Source organism: Saccostrea echinata, unplaced genomic scaffold (genome assembly GCF_033153115.1).
Source record: "Saccostrea echinata isolate AGI-Se365-2 ecotype Australia unplaced genomic scaffold, CSIRO_AGI_Sech_v1 ptg000002l, whole genome shotgun sequence".
NCBI lineage: Eukaryota > Metazoa > Mollusca > Bivalvia > Ostreida > Ostreidae > Saccostrea > Saccostrea echinata.
Window position 1 is genome coordinate 32,018,297 of NW_026889751.1, and position 17,772 is coordinate 32,036,068.

A 17,772-nucleotide genomic window follows, 5' to 3' on the forward strand; every position below is an offset into this window, starting at 1 on the left:
CTGCACATTAGTGGTCACAATTTCCACAACCAAGATTTTCTGAACATAACATTGCAAAATTACAATATAACGTCTATCCACGGACCATATCAGATACAAACCATAAACTGCCTTTTTTATTTGAGAAAGAAAACAGTTTTGGAGTCGAGGATCTGTTTGATTCCAGGTTTCTCATGAAGAAGACCTGGTTGTTTCAGAACTTGTGCAGATGCAGATAGCCTAATTATGAAGAGACAGCACACCTCTGTTTTCTCTCAACATGCAACAATCACTCTTAGGTTGTGCCTTGCGTCTTTAGATTTTGTTTCTCACAATTTTTCAGTGCGCACCTACTTAAATCTAGGTTATTGACTTTTAGCTTATTTTTCAAAATAACAAGTGTGCGATTGCTTTGTATTTGACTTGATCAATGAATCAGTGACGAGGTTGAAAAAAAAATATGCCTCTCTTAGAAAATGTAGGGGAAATTCTTTATCTTCATCATTTCTTTGCTTTGTACATGTATACTAGAGAGAGAGAGAGAGAGAGAGAGAGAGAATAAAATAAGTACTAAGAAGTAAAAAAGACGCATGATATTTGTATTTTCTCGGTCTTGCATGGGTGGAGGTCATGCACTAAAGCAAAAATTGCACTTTTAATTTTCAAATATTGAATGGTGGGAACAAAATGAAACATCGATTATTAGCTTCAAGGAAAGGATTCCACAGAAAACTGTTCAATAAAAAGACTATTTTTGAAATAATGATTTTTTTTTTAAATAAATAGGATTGAACAGTAGACTTTCAATATTCAAGGGTTTTCTTCGCAAGATATTGAATGAAAAATGAAGTCATCTTTGTAAAACTTGGAAAACTGGTTTCTGATCATGAATGCTATGGGAACTTAACCGAAAGGCAGGTTCCCCTAAAAGTTTTTTTTTTGTGTTCATACTGGAGATCAAAGGTCAAGATCACTGGATGGGGGACTTGTTTCTAGATGAAGTTTTAAAGAAGGAGAAAACATTTAACAATATTAGCCACTGGGGTGGTGTACTGAGGGAGTCCTCGACCCTCCATATCTGACCCATAATGTAATTATGGTATAACAGTAAAGGAGGGAGGTATGCAAATTCCACAACGCGGGGGAGTGTGTGGATGACCACAGATTAGCGAGAACTCAGGGGCAATACAAAGTAGCGTTCAAAGGTCATTTTTACTAATAAAAACAAAGGTTGCAGAATATTTAAAATACTTAAAACCCTTTTTCAAGATTGATTGTTGCTTTACATCCTTTGGGAGAATTTTTCATACGAGGCGTCACGAAATACCGGTGAAAGGCCTTCACATTTAGACCTTTACTAGGTACTCTGGGCCATTGCACAGTGAGGGTTCTTTATCGTTCCAACTCCTACGGTGTCACATAGCCTACGTTTTAAGGTCATGACCGAAAGACCTGTGACTTTCGCTTCTAATGCTGGTCTATTGACGAAGGACTCTCTTATACGTCTTAGGTTTGACGAGGCATCGGAAACGTAATTGTAAAATTAGAAGAACACAAATTGATTTCGGCTTCACTTTGTAAAGGCCAATGTCAAAGGCTGTCGACTCTAAATACTGTGTAACGAAATTATGGAAATGTTAAGGTAATCATGTACAGAATTATTTAAGTTAAGGTTTAACGGAAAGGTTAAGGTTTTTTAGTCATCTGCGGAAGGTTTAAATCATTTACGAACAGGTACTTGTACGTAAATGTAAACTTTTAAGGTTAATATAATAAACGTAAAGGTTAAAGTTAAGGTCATATATGAAAAGGTGAAAGATAAGGTCGTGTACAGAAAGGTTTACGTTAAGATCGGATATGGAAAGGTTAATGTTCACGTCATATACGGAAAGGTTAATTAAAGATATGTCATATGCGGAAAGGTTAAAGTTAAAGTGTAAGTTCATTTACGGAAAGGTTTCAGTTAAATGTACGGAAAGGTCAAAGTTAAGGTCATGTACTAAAAGGTAAAGTTTTTATAGTCATCTATGGAAAGGTTAAAGTTTATTTCACGCATGCAAATGTTAAGGTGAACATCACGGATAGGTTAAGGTTTTCCTCATTTACGGAAAGGTTAGGGTGTTTAGTTCGGTATTGAAATGTTAGGATTAAGATCATGTACGAAAGATTGTCTGTCTATACATTTACAATGAATGAGAAACATTATTTGGACTTGGAAAAACAAGTCTTTCAAAGGTTAAAGGTCATTTTTAGCTCACCTCGACGAAGTCGAGATGAGCTTATGCTATACCCCCGGCGTCGGCGTTAGCGTCGGCGTCCCGGTTAAAGTTTTTGGAGCAGGTCCATTCCCAAGTAACTATAAGCCCTACCTGGACCAAACTAGCATGGATGATGCATCTAGGGATGGACACTTCCACACTTGCTTCGGATGCTGGATCTGACCTAGATTTTCCAGATGAGTGACCAGGTTAAAGTTTTTGGAGCAGGTCCATTCCCAAGTAACTATAAGCCCTACCTAGACCAAACTTGCATGGATGATGCATCTAGGGATGGACACTACCACACCTGCTTCGGATGCTGGATCTGACTTAGATTTTGCAGATGAGTGACCAGGTTAAAGTTTTTGGAGCAGGTCCATTCCCAAGTAACTCTAAGCCCTACCTGGACCAAACTTGCATGGATGATGCATCTAGGGATGGACACTACCATGCCTGCTTTGGATGCTGGATCTGACCTAGATTTTCCAGATGAGTGACCAGGTTAAAGTTTTTGGAGCAGGTCCATTCCCAAGTAACTATAAGCCCTTTCTGGACCAAACTTGCATGAATGATGCGTCTAGGGATGGACACTGCCACACTTGATTCGGATGCTGGATCTTACCTAGATTTTCCAGATGAGTGACCAGGTTAAAGTTTTTGGAGCAGGTCCATTCCCAAGTAACTATAAGTCCTACCTGGACCAAACTTGCATGGATGATGCATCTAGGGATGGACATTACCACACTTGATTCAGATGCTGGATCTGATTTAGATTTTCCACATATGAGACCAGATTTAGATTTTGGAGCAGTCTCATTCCCAAGTGACTATAAGCCCTACCTGGACCAAACTTTCATGGATGATGCATCTAGGGATGTACACTAACAAACCTGCTTCGGATGCTGGATCAGACTTAGATTTTCCATATGAGTGAATTTTAGCAATATTTTAACTAAATTAGCATGGATGCTGTATCTAGGGATGAACACTTCCAGACTTTCTTTGGATTCTGAATCTGACTTACATTTTCTAGATGAGTGACCAGGATAATTTTTTTTTTGGATTAGCTATATAAAATTATGGCCTGTTATGATTAAACTTGCATAGATGGTGCATTCAAGGATGAAACTTCCAGACTTGCTTTGGATGTTGGAACTGACCAAAATTTTCTTGATTAGTAAACAGTTTTTTGAGCAGGTCTATTTCCAAGTAACTATAAGTCCTACTTAAACCAAACTTGCATGGATATTGATCTTGGGATGTACCCTAACTAGAAAAAAAATATGATGTGAAATTTGCCTTACTTATAGATAACATTCGTCGAGGTGAGCTTCGTAATCTTTGATTACCTATGTTTCAACATAGGGTACCTGTCATTCTCCCTGAAGAAAAAATGTTTAAAGACAAAAAGTATTTATCAAGGAAAACCACTGTAGCTTATAAGTTTAAAAATCACAAGCAAATGATGATAATGAACATTACAGCGTAGGTTTTAGTTTACTTATTTTCTAGATCAAAGGTCAGATCACTGTTACTGTATAAAAGTGCCATGAAATTCGTTCATTTCATCCGCGTGTTGTTAAAAGAGGGTACTTACGGTCAATAATATGTTTTACGGTGGGAGAGGGCAGTTGTTTTTTTAGAAACCTTTACATAGGGGCTAACCTACACTTTTAACTTACTTTTAACTTTGATCCGCCTCTTCAAACTAACTGCACAAGACACGGTATACTGTGACGTGAGTATAAATAGTGCAAGGCTTTATAGAATGGATGCAGTTTTTGTTTCTTTTAAGACCTCTGTAAGAGTTAAATCTTCGCTGTAACTGCAGGTCTCTTGTATTTGGCATTATGGCATGGAATTGTGGTAACGAAAGAATTCTGGAAAGGTTTCAACCAAAAATGCACATATTCCAGTTCGAACTTCCTTTGTTCTTACACGTTATTCTATAGAGCTCGCTGTACTTACTATTATAAATATAGCATTATGTTCAGCATACAGACTAGAGGAGTCAAATCAAGACATGACCAAATGTCAAAGTCATGAATAATTAAATTCTGGAAAATATGGAAACCTGTATTACGTTGACATTTTTTAAACCTAATTTCATTTGCTCTAGAAATATATTTTTCGTTACAAACTCTCCACAAAAGATAAGTGATAATTAATTAAAACTGGCCCTGCTCATGTTAACATTAAATTCTCACTGAACTTTTTGTTCATAAAGTTTAGAAATACAGAAACTTTCCCATTGTGCTTAAATTATTTTTTAATGGTGAGCAGAAATTGAAATATTCTTCTGTGCTAGAAAGGCTCAGCTATTTTCGGCGTGTTTGCATTTTACATGTTTTAACTTGCTTAATAACAAAATCTTCATAAGGAGATCAGAGCGGATGCTTTATGCTGGGCACCAATTTTCTTTTCTTCTTTTTTTCCCCATAAAATGATCTTCATAAATTCGTCACAATTTAATATGTTGAATTTAAAATTTAGCAGTTATGTAACTTTTTGTTTTATTTGTCAAAGTTTTGGAAAAAAATCATGGATATTTCCGATTCTATCTATCAAGGACGATTAAATTATTATATTTATATGTAAATGACATTGGTTGTTTTGGAAGTATGATCACTGTTTGAAATTGACCATGAAATTTAGGGAGGTGAGTTGATTCTTACAAAATGAAACTTAATTTCTTTTAGAAAACCGACTGCTTTTGCGACCATCAACCACGAACAAGGGAAAAAGCTATTCTTTGGATTACCCGGAAATCCAGTTTCCGCCATTGTGACCTGTAATCTCTACGTCATACCTGCTCTTAACAAAATGGCGGGAAATCCTTTTCCACATCGGACAATAATTAAAGCCAAGGTGAGTGATGTTTACGACATTACAGTTGAATCTTTATATGGACAATTTGTGGTAACTTATATCAAACAGTGGCGGGTGCTGACAGTTTATTTTATATTAGAGCAAATATTAGCATAGAAAAAGTCGAGCAAAATTCACTGAGCTCCGCACTTAATATTTTGTCTTCATTGTTGGTGTAAATATCCCGAAGTGAAAAAGTTGAATGGTTCCTTCTAGCTGTAATTTCAAATTCATGTGAGCTCTTTTAAAAAGCGAATTGCTGAATGCAATGTATAAGCAGAAACTTTGATTTATAGATTCATTTCGCTTTTGAATTTGAGAACACATTGATTTTTGCCAACGGTGTCTGGTTGTTAATTATACAATGCATCTACCTGTTTGTAGCAAATCTTGACTTAACTTTGGAATCCTGTTTAACTTTGGTATGTTGTTGTCATGACCTAGTGGTGTATCAGGATAATGATTCTAGGTCATTTCCACGGGTAAAGGTCACTTGGCCATGAAATGTTGTAAAGTTTTAGACCTTTAAGTTTTTTAACCATTGAAATGAATTCAAACTTCAGTATGTATGCTTACTCTTTATTTCAATTCAAGGGCATTTTTTCAGAGGCCAATATCACAAGGCTGTAAGATCATTTTTCACTCGAATCGATTCAGTTTTTTTGGACTTTCGTATGCTTTAAGCTTACACCAATGCCGTGCCTACTCCTTGTACTGGCGCTTGCTGTATCAAGAGGCGTTGGTCTGAGTGTTGACTTCTTCAGGAGTCGAACTTGCATCGTTTGCACTCTAGGCAAACGCTTTGCAAACTCAGCCATAATGGCAAACTTGGCAATGAGATGTTAAAAAAAATTGCAAATCTTGTTAAGGCAGTTATGACTTTCAATCGATCAAATTTATTCTCTCTTCTGTATTGTTTGCCATTACATCAGAAAAGTCACATTGAATTTGGACCTGGAGGATTGAAAGTCAACAATCATAAGGACAAGATGATATTTTATTAGTCGTAGCTGGATATTATGGTAGGGTTGGAGGAAGGAGGTGGGCGCGATTGAAGCATTTATTGTAAAAGTAAACATTTCCTTGGTGCACGTGCACGTGGTTACACCGTAAGCTCTGACTGAAAGTTTCTGTCAAAATGTTGCAGTCGATCTACTAATAATGCTAACATTTTCACACGTTTTCGTAGGATAATTGTCAAACCATAAATTAACTCTTTTTTTCAGTGATACATTATGATTTACAAGTAGAGCTTTTTCAAAAAGCTTACCGTCTTTAGCAACAACCTTAAACAGTAAATTGACATGAACCTATCAGGCCGTATAATTCTTGAAAATTTCTTGGCTTTGTATTTCTTCATTAGTTTTTTTCTGACAAAAGCCCTACCAAGTGAAAGGTTAACAGATGCTCGGCTGTCTCCGTAAACTTCGACTCTGCTGCCGAGATCATTCGGCAAACCTCGGCTGATTCCGTCACCTTTTTGATACGTAATGAGATACGAATCGGCCGAGAAAGACAGTGCAAAACAAATGGAGAAAAAGAATACATACATGCTGTAAAGCTTGCATGCAACAAAGATCAATTCAGTAAACAATGAAAATATAGAAACGTTTTTTGGTAATTGCTGTAAAAAAAAACTAGCATGTTATTTCGAATTTATTTCTGCCAATTTCCACTGTTCGTTTTGTCATTATTTTTTACGATTGAAAATCTTGAAAAATTGTTAAGTCGTACGAAAATTAGATCATCAGAAAATTATCTCCCTTGCCTTGAACAGCATTTCAACCAATGAAATAATTGAAAAGTTTCTCATCATGCAATTTCTACCAATCACAAAAGAGAGGAAGTGCATAGTCCGAAGACTGTAAAATACTTCAAATCTGTGTACCGTCTTCCAAGGAAGACGGTAATAACACTGGGTTTATTGATTAGCTTGAACAAAAAATAATAACTTTCTTAGATTAACTGTTCAAAGACAGATGAGTTGGTGTCCACCGCCCATCCTTTTCTCTAGCTATGTGTTTGTGTGAAACAATTTCGAATCCTTAGCTCTTCAGAGTCGAAGACTCAAAGAGCTAATCCGCGCGGTATGCGGTGCGTAAACTGTTTTGAAAGTGGACCATATCTCAAGAATCCCGTGGTCAATATTTATCAAATTTTGCCTAAGTGAATCTTTGGGCTAAAGGTTTTCGTTTTATGAAAAAAAGAAATTGCCCTTTAACAAAGGGGAGATAATAAGGGATGTATGTTTGAAAAAAGTAAAGGTTGCTATAAAAATCTCATGATCCTCAGGGAAGATTATCACCAGACTTATGAAGAATGATTTGGATGTACTGTAGATTAAACATTGTTGAATGCATCGCCCTAGGGCAAAGGGCGTGGTCTCAATGTCTCTTTGAGGTTTACCTTCGATGATATTTTGTTTTGCCCACTACGAGAACTGGGATTATCAAGTCTTGTTCAGTTGATTAAGATATGTTGACCCAAAAGTAGGTCACATTAACCTACTTTTTGAATTTCAAAATATAAAATGTGAAGATAACGAACAATATTTATGCTGGAAGTCCAATCAGACAATAGATATTGTGAACAGAGCAAACGTTGACCTTTGAAAACAGGCTGGGTCAGGTGCCATTGAGGAGTAAGTATTCCATGTTGATCGGTCACACCCGCTATGCCCCCCCCCCCCTTTTGTCATGATCGGTTGAACAAGAAACGGCGTAAGAAATTTAGGGTGAAATAATGGCCTAACCATTTGTATGAAAGACTTCAGTCAATAATCAACCTAACGATAGATTAAATTTGCAAACAAGGTCATTAAATCGACCATACAGAATTTGAGAAAAGTTGACTTTAATCGGGACTGCTCATATCCTTGTATCATCAACTTATTTATCAGTAGCCATTCTTGTTTTAGAAATTGTTCTTACGTAGAACATGCTCTTTCGTATCGAATTAACTGCGAGACATAAACTCCATATGAAGATGATAAAGGTATATTGCTACCTAAATTTGGGATGCAGGTGATAGACAAGTTGAAGTCATTACATTTATTATAAAGTATAGTTCTTAGTTTACCATCAATGTTTCTAGCAAAATATCGTCTATAATCAGTAAAACATCCAAATGTGTCAGACTCTGTGGTATCTTTTACACGTATTTCAAGTCCACTGGGATATATCGAATGAAAATGATTATAGCTGATATAACGTCGTCGATAGGTCTAAATGTCAAATTGAAGGCCAAGTAAGAGTATTTTCGAATTCTTTAAGAGGCATGTATTGGATACTAAGAAGCATAAGATCGTTAAACCTTGTAAGTTGATGCATATTTTGGCCTTGGAGTGTGTCAGGCTAAAGTAAGTAACAGTGACTTACTTTCCGAATTACACAGCGAATATTTTTCAAATATTTTGGTTAAATATTTTAAATACTAGTAGGCTTAGGATCACCAATCCTTCTCAGTTGATGTCTTTTGGAGCGCCTTGGGTGTATGTCAACTTAAATGAAGGTCACAGTGACCTAATTCCTTCATTTAATTGCTTATCATTTTTAAGTCTTTTAACGTGTAAAATTTAAAGACATTTAGGGTCAGCAAGCCAAGTGGTGTGTCAATTCAAAAATAGGTCACAGTGACCTACTTTTTGAATTTTGGCATTATCTATTGTCAAATCTTTTAATTTTAGATAAAACAAGGTCTAAGCTCATCGAACCTTGTCAGTGGATAAATCTTAGTGCCTTGGAATTTCATTACCCAAACGTAGGTCACTCGGACCTACTTTTTAGCTCACCTCAAAGAAGTTGGGGGGGGGGGGGGTATGTAATACTCTTGGCGTCGGCGTTCCAGGTTAAAGTTTTTAGAGCAGATTTCTTTTCAAGTACTTCTATCCCCTATATTAATCAGAGATGCATGGACGATGCTTCTAGTATGTTTCATTGTACTATTCAAGGTTTCAGATGCTGTAATTTCAGCTAAAGAATGACCAGGTTAATGTTTTTTGAGCAGGTTAAAGTTTTTGGAGTAGGTCTCATTTCTAAGTAATTATAAGTCCTGTATTGACCAAAGAGTCTTGGATGCTGAATCTAAGGATGCACACTACTTGACCTGCTTCGGATGCTGGATCTGACCTTCATTTTCCGGATAAGTGAACAGGTTAAAGTTTTGAGAGCATGTTCATTCTAAGGTGACTTTAAGCCCTAATCTAACCAACTTTGCACTGAAGATACATTTATTGATGCACACTACCAGAGTTGCTTTGGATGCGGGATTTGTCCTACATTTTCCAGATGAGTGATTTTGGAGCAGGTTCATTATCAAGAAACTATCAGGCCCACCTGAACCAAACTTGCATAGATGATACATCAAGGGATACGTACTACAAGAGTTGTCAGATGTTGGATTTGACCTTCATTTTCTATATGAGTGACCAGGTTAATTTTTTGGTGCATGTCCGTTACCAAGGCACTATAAGGGCTATCTTAACCAAACTTTATGGATGGTGCACCAAGGGATGCACACTACCAGAGCTGCTTCTGATGCTAGATTTAACCACATTTTTCCAGGTGAGTGACCAAGTTTAAGTTTTTGGAGCAGACTCATTCCAGCGTAACTTCAAGTCCTACCTAGACCAAACTTGCATGGATGATGCATCAAGGGATGAACACTCTCAAACTTGCTTCAGATGCTGGATTTGACTTACTTTTTCTGGATGAGTGACTGGTTTAAAGATTTTAAATAAGTCCATTCCCAAGTAACTGCAAGCCCTATCAGATAAAATTGCATAAATGTTATACTATAGTATTTAGGAATGCACACTACTAGATTATAAGTTTTGTGTGATACTTTGCCTTACTTAAAGATAACATTCATTGAGGTGAGCTCTGTAATCAATGATTACCTATGTTTGAATTTGAAGCTAATCATTTTCAAATTGTTAAAGATGCATATTTTGGACATTATGAATCGAAGGATCATCAAACGTTTTCAGTTGATGCGTCTTTGGGCCCTTTGTCAATTTATAACAAGGACACAGTGATTTCGCTTCGTGGTCGGGAGGCAGGGGTTGGACTCTCTATCCGGCGCCGCGTCAAACCTAAGACGGCTAGTTTAAGGTTTTTTGCCAAAGGTCAACATGTCCAAATGTTTTTTTTTTACAATAGCTTCAAAACTATGTGGTTTATAAAGTTAAAACGTTTACAGTTTATAAATATATCATTGATTAACAGATAGAAAGTATCACGAAAAGTCTTGATAACAAATACTTAAAAAAATATTTATCGAGAAAAATTCTTCAAAAAAGCATATATTTTTAAAAAATACACCTAATTAATTCCGTACTTTTAGTGAAAGCCATCATTGCAGAAACAATATATGTTTATAAATGAAGGGCAAGTTGGACTTCGATAGCCTCTGGAAAGTTGTTTTCCCTGTTTATTTTGTCCAAATGTTAAGATTTGAAACCGAAAGTACATTGCAAATGGCGGATTTTATAGGGGTCTTGTCTTTATACATGTCATGCTTTCAATAACAGCCTTTCAGAGACCATTCACGTCCAACTTGCCCTTCATTGATAAACATATATTATTTATGCAATGATGGTTTTCACTAAAGGTACAGAATTAAGCAGGTGCATTTTTTTTTAAATATGCAGATTTTTAAATTTTTTTTTTTCTCAAAAAATATTTTTTTTAAATATTTGTTTTCAACTGATACTTTCTATCTGTTAATCAGTAATATATTTATAAACTGTAAAAGTTTTAACCTTATACTTCACATAGTTTTGGAGCTATGTAAAAATAAAGTTTTTGACATCTTGACCTTTGGCAAAACCTTAAGAATAAATAACACAAACTTTTTTTTTAGAAATCAGCAGTAAGTCTAATAGATTTATGTTCGTGTAGATAGTTTGTATAATGTTTATCAAACTAAATGTAGAAATTTTGTAAGATTCTGTAATAATGTCATTAAATGAGTGCAAAAAATTGTATGAATTTATACAGAAAATGGCACACAGTCTCAAATTTGAACACCAAAAAAAAAACAAAAACAAAAACAAACAAAAAAAAAAAACAAACAAACAAACAAAAAAAAAACACACACCCCCCCCTTCTTGATATTTTAGGTATTTGTTTGTGGCATTTCTAATCAAAACCGGTCATAAAGCATAACCAACCCATACATCGATTTTTTGTTATTTATCCTTAACACAGGTAGTGACTGTTCCTTTGCCAATCGCCGGTATTAGAAGTGAGTCACAGGTCTATCGGATGAGACTTTAAAAATTAAATTTTGCAGCTTGAGTTTGCTCGCCGTTAATATGATACAGAAGGGAATATGAGGGACTCAAAAATCACATGAATAGACAAAAATGTCCACATCTTTATCCAATAAATCTATTTACCAAAGACTTTGTACACTGTGCCGTAGAATGCCTATTGGCAGTGAGCAGAATCAAATTAATGTACTTAAAGACGCACAGATCAGGCATAGGATCTATGACGTCAGAGTCTGAAGAAAAAGCATTTCTGGGATTGGTACTTATTTTCCATTTGCAACCACTCTTAACCATCCTTGATTTGGTTATATATCCAATGAAAACAATACTAAAATTTAAATCTAAAACATACTTCATACAATTGCAATTCAATGCAATGTGCTTTTGTCGAGTCGCCTGCAGAGCGTCACATAGCGATCACTTCACCCTCTGTCTGTCTGTATACCGGTTTGTCTGTCGGTCTGTCACACCTTATATCTCGAGAACTGTAAGAGGTATGCCTAATGGATTTGATATTTTTGCACATCTGTGGCTCGGCACTATAACTCTGTAAAATAACTTGGTTACTGACCTTATGACCCTTGAACTTGACCTTTGACCTACTTTCCAAAATAGTTCATAGTGCCGATCAATAAACAGCATAATAATTTTATTATTTTTGACAATGAAGAGATATGTCTAAGAGGCTCTTAGCATGTGCACGATTTGTCATAAACATTTTTAAACAGTAAACAGTGTTACAGTCTACTTAACTTTTGACCTACTTTTGCCAAAAATACTCCTAACGGTTTAATTCAACTTATGTCTTTTGAATTTTGGGAAGCAGGGTTTTGATAATTAGCATTTGTAAATGTACATGTTTATGAGCTTATGCAACTGTACTTTGAAACTTTATGATATACAGATACTGCACAAACTGATATTTAAACGTTAAATACATGTGTACTATAAAAATACATCGGGATCGGTATTCATCGATGGATCGTGTAGACTAACAATTGCAGTAAAGACAGACTAAATTTAAATGTCATGTAGAGGACTGTTGGAACACGAATTGACAAAATGATAAATAATAGTTCTAATAATTTCAATTCCATAATGATCATGATTATTCATTTTAGGGTTGGGAACCATATTTTTCTTTGATTTGTCAGAACTATTGCAGTCTTAATATACCATCCGAGGATTTTTTTTCTGCTGGCAAATGCATAAATTGTAATGCTAGTAGCAATTAAAGAGCTGACTACTGAAAAATTTATTTACATCTTTAATGAAGCTACAAAGCAGGCGACACGTGCGTTACTTGGAATACTCCAGTCAGCATTCATATGAAATAGGTAAAGTTAACGACAGTGATCGAACAAAAAAGAAAACAATACAAATCTGTGAACAAGGCATAAAACACGGACCCCTGGAAATTCCAGAAGTGGGATCAGGTGCCTAGGAGGAGTAATCATTCCCTGTCGACCGGTCACACTCGCAGTTAGCCCCATGTACTGATCAGGTAGACAAAATAATCCGTAGTTAAATTAGTATAAAAACAAAGGCCTGGTATGGTAAAAGTCACAAGGCCTATATGCATGTACTTTGTATTCATCACCTTTAAGTATCCAATACTTATAATCGAAATGGAGCCAAAATCAGTATGGTTTAGCGTACCATAAGTATGGATTTGAATCCAGCTATAAGAATATTTGGGACTTATTTTGCGGTTTTGCTGGCACGGTTCCTTCTATACAGAACATCATTGTATCGTAAAGTTCCTGCTCTCACATGCGTACAAAGTGGATATGCTCTTTGCAAAAGTTTTGATTAAATTAAGTCAGGTAGAGACGTTCAGGGACTCATTTGATCAGAAAAAACCATCTTTTTTTCAACTTATGAACTCTGGAGAACTCTGGAATTTTTTTTATGGAACTGTTACAATTTTGCTGTGCAAATGTATTATAAATCATCATATTTTTTTTTTAGATCAGTTGACAATAATGTTAACCTTTTCCAAGAGGGTGTTTCTTGTAAGTTGTATTTATTTGCTGAGGAGCCACCTATTTCCTAGCAATTGCACTATTTTTCATTTCATAATAATTAGGGTGTGTTTAACATTTTTCTTTGTTTACTTTATAGCTTTGCTATGACTTAAGACATATAAAAAGAAAAAAAATAATAAAATTTCAGTATATAATTAATGTAGATAACGCATATAGCAATTGAAGTTGCTCGAATTTTTCTATAACATTTTTGCACTCATAATCTCAAAGCAAACAGATAACATTCTTAATAGGCTTCATAAAGGTTATAGACGATTCTGAATTCAGAATATACAATGTAAGAAACTTATAGGTGTCTATTTGCTGAGCACGAATCTTGACTTCATGTAAGGAAGCATCGATTGTGAAAGTAATGAAATCATGCACTTTTTGTTAGTTGACAACAGAATCAATCTACAGATGCATTACAGTAATATTTCACTTTTCGCTTTCGCTTTTTTAGACACATCAGATTTGGGAAGTGGGGTGGGGGAGGGGGTGGGGTGTATCGAGACCAAGAAGCATTTTTATTTTACTCAAGATGACTTTTTAGGTTCAAAGTAGAAAAACTGCATTAATTTTAAGTTAATATAGTCTGAAATAATTAATAATCAAATTAAAATCTGTATCAAATGACATAGCTATCATATTAAATGCTCCAGTTAATTGATACTTTATGGATATCAGGGAGACCATTTACAATAGAGGTATAAAGAAAATGCATGAATTAAAAAATGAAGAGTTTTTGCCTTTTGTAAAATTTTTAAATGATTAATTATAGAAATTATCCATTTTTGAAAAATTTCTAATCTATATTTTTTATTACACCTATGTAAACAACATTTTATCAAAAGAAGTTGAATCAATGAAAGTTTTTTCGTTTTTTTTTTTTTTTTTTTTTTGTTTTTGTTTTTTTTTTTGTTTTTTTTTGTTTTTTGTTTTTTGTTTTTGTTTTTGTTTTTTTTTTTTGGTTTTTTTTTTTGCAAACCTGGGACGTCACATGAGGGTGTAAATACCTTAAACAAGAATTCTTTCATTTTCTTGGAGTTTTATTATAGAAAACACATAGAATTTTACATGTTTTTAAAAATTGTTTCCCTTTCATGTTGTTAATTTTAATTTTCAAGTGCCAATTTAATATAATAAATATTCATTTCTGAATGACTGAAATTTTGACATAAGTGTTCGATCGCTTAAAATTTGTGGTTCTGAGGCCTGTAGTTAAATAGATTGTATAGAAACCAAGAGGGATAAAGCAGTGGTCACAAGAATCAAACGGTATCCTGAAAATGTTCCTGCTTTCATCAATGTAAATGTTTTGAAAGAAAATTAAAGTATTAATGCAACATATTTATTTATGTAGCTCAGAATTTCTGATCAAAGAGAAAAAGTTTCATTAAAGATGAATTGAAGTCCAGAGATGCCTGTTTGAAGCAGGACTGCCCACACAATTATAAATGTTCGGTGATGTATGCCGTCTGGGAAAGCGTGATATAAATTAATATCAACAATATTGAAGTACATTTATACCAAGATTTTCACAGAAAGTAAATTGAAAAAAAAATATCAAAATATTTTAATGTTTTTTCCTCCTACAATCTTTTTTTTTTTTTTTTTCAATTAATTGTAGCCAAAGTAAACATTGCGTCGCCAGTTTGAAAATGGCAAATTGAGGTGGATGTTGTTACAATTATCAACAGATAATGAATTTTATTTTGTTTTTGGACTGCAACTTACATTTAATTTACTACTGGGAAAAACGTCGTATTTATAGTACCACAAAACACAAGAAAAATGGAGAGAAAATCGTGTATAAAAAATATGGCTAAAGGTGTTTAAGCCGACTAAATTCTGTTATTACATTCTTGAAATTAATTCACCGTTGCTCATTTGATCTCTCTCTCTCTCTCTCTCTCTCTCTCTCTCTCTCTCTCTCTCTCTGGTCTTCTGATTTCTCCTGCGTTTCTTAGCTGAACACATGCTAATTACTTTCCACCGAATCACACCGTTATCTGATCACTAAATATTTACATTGCTTCCGATAGAACCATTCTTTTGATAAATGTAGACTATAGATATGTATGGCTTTTTTATTTGGCATCATAAAAAATGAATGCGGCTATTTTAGTCAGCCCTTGGATTCTTTAACGGTGTTCGAACATATTTCTTCGTTATCAAAGATTTGAATACCTGAAGATGTAAAGAACGCTGTTGTCCCTAGATTTACGATATGATCACACCAAAAATAATGATTATTATCTTATCACATACCGAAACAATCTTCTGAAGATAACAAGTCTCGCGCAGTTACCTGAATTTCACGCATGTGTAGTCGCCCCTAGCACACGTTTCTATGGCATATACAACCCACCATGCATTTTTTAATGCACCTTTTGTAGAGGGGGGTTGAGACCAACGACCCCCCCCCCTCCTCGTTGAATTGTGTAGCTTTATTAATTTTCCATGTAAAGGTGAAAAAGAAAATGATACTTCAAGGAAACACGGACCTTTCTTAAAAAGGGTTATGTATCTGAAGAAAAAGAATGACTTAGGAAAGTGTCTAACTCTTACCCCCCCCCCTTTTCCCCACGAAATAGGATTTTCAGGTTAGGTAGGGCAAGTTATTTAGGATTTTTATGCTTGTCCAAAAACTTCCGAGTCTGGTGATGTGGATCCCCCTTGGCCAAAAAAATTCTGGATCCGCCTCTGAGATTACGCAATATATTTATGTGATAATGGAATTACATCTATTAGATGAAATTTTTAATTTTTTTTTTGTTATGTTCTTTTTCAATCTAAAGGTTGAAGAGCGGGTCTATTTGGACCCTCGTCCAGAGTACCACCGCGCGGTTCTTCAGTGGCAACCAGACGACCCGATACCACGTGCCACCAGCACTGGTAACCAGATGAGTAGTCGGCTACTGAGCATGAAGACGGCTAACTCTCTGCTCATTTTGCCGCCAAAAAGCGAAAGTCTGCAGACCCTCGAGTCAGGGGCACTTGTGAATGCAATGATCATAGGTCGTCTGTAACTGGCGTCCAAAAATTGAGCAAAACATGGAGGAAGGCAGTATGTAAATATTAGTCTCTGTTTATTGTTTTATTGACCAGAAGAAAAAGCTCAGCTGGTTTATCTTACGGTTGCTGAAGGATTTTTTCCTTTGTTTTCTTACTGTTTTTTTTTCTGAAGCTTAACTCTTTATTGAATCACTGTAAATTGCGTTTCCTTTGTACATAACATGCCTTAGGATGGAGGGGGCCATCATTTGTATAGATAAGTAATAAGGATGAATAGAATACGGGTTTTCTGTCCTCTTAAATTTTTTTATGAATAGCCCCAGGCCATCAGACTAGGAATAATATGGAAAGTACATGCATAAAGAAACAAATGAAAAAAAATATTAGCAGAAAAACCGTGTATTCGTTTAGTTGAGGGAGTTGAGTGATTTTTTTTTCTCCTACACACTCTTGTTACAGTGTATACATTTGTGGTTTGTAACACTCTACTACATTAAAGAGACTAACACTGAATATTCCTATTCTAAAACTCTCAGTTATAACAGTGTACTCTTATATACACAGGTGTATTTTTTGTTGCTGGAATAACTTTTTTTCAAGGAATTATCTGTTTTTTCACATCCAATTAAAAGAATTTTTTACATCTGTCAAAGTACTAGTATTTAAAACAGGGCATTGTTTTTATTTTATTGGAGTCTGAACATTACTCTTACTCTTTTTTCACGAATGGCAGAATGTGTATATAAATAATATATAGATCTATATAGTTATTTTGAAAGAAAAGTTTAAAAATGTAGCTACTTGTAACCGGTTAGAAAATAGGGTTGTATAGAGTTAAAACTGTACATGTGATGTAGTACGTATTTTTGAAATAAAGTTTCAAGTTCACATTTGTTTGATGTTTTGCTTAACCGTCATGTTCAAAGCGCGGATCTAACAATTCATATTTGTTATCTTTGTCGTACAAGACGTAGATCTAAGAATTTATTCTAGACACCATGTCTTACAAGATTTTCTGTAGGTAAGCATCTTATTAATCATATCAGGACAACCAAAGCGTGATCATAAAAACTGATGAACCCCAGCAAGTCTTCTATTTTTGAAATTTTATGATTGTACTTGAAGAATGCCAGTAGCTGCCGGGAAGATAAGGCATTCCGTGGCCCTTCTGGCCTTGGTATATCATAGATGAAAACTATGTAATCTCTCTCTTCGGTATTTGGTGCTGTGATCGAAGACCTTGAGATTAAAATCATCAGCATAATGATTATATTGTGCTTAAATCTTCAAAGCATGAAATTTTAGCTGTTGGAGTATAGACAACAAAAATGTTTCTTGGCTTGTTTGA

At 35.0% G+C, this 17,772-nt stretch overlaps 1 protein-coding gene across 1 annotated transcript in view; it reads left to right on the forward strand.

Moving 5' to 3' along the window:
- LOC133177663 (gephyrin-like) overlaps window positions 1-17,294 on the forward strand; it is a 55,389-nt gene extending 38,095 nt beyond the window's left edge. Inside the window, exons 16-17 of the mRNA XM_061312615.1 lie at window positions 4,937-5,105; window positions 16,208-17,294. Coding sequence (XP_061168599.1) covers window positions 4,937-5,105; window positions 16,208-16,438 — 400 coding nt within the window. The 3' untranslated portion in view covers window positions 16,439-17,294. The remainder of the gene's footprint in view (window positions 1-4,936; window positions 5,106-16,207) is intronic.
- The last annotated feature ends 478 nt before the right edge of the window (window positions 17,295-17,772 follow it).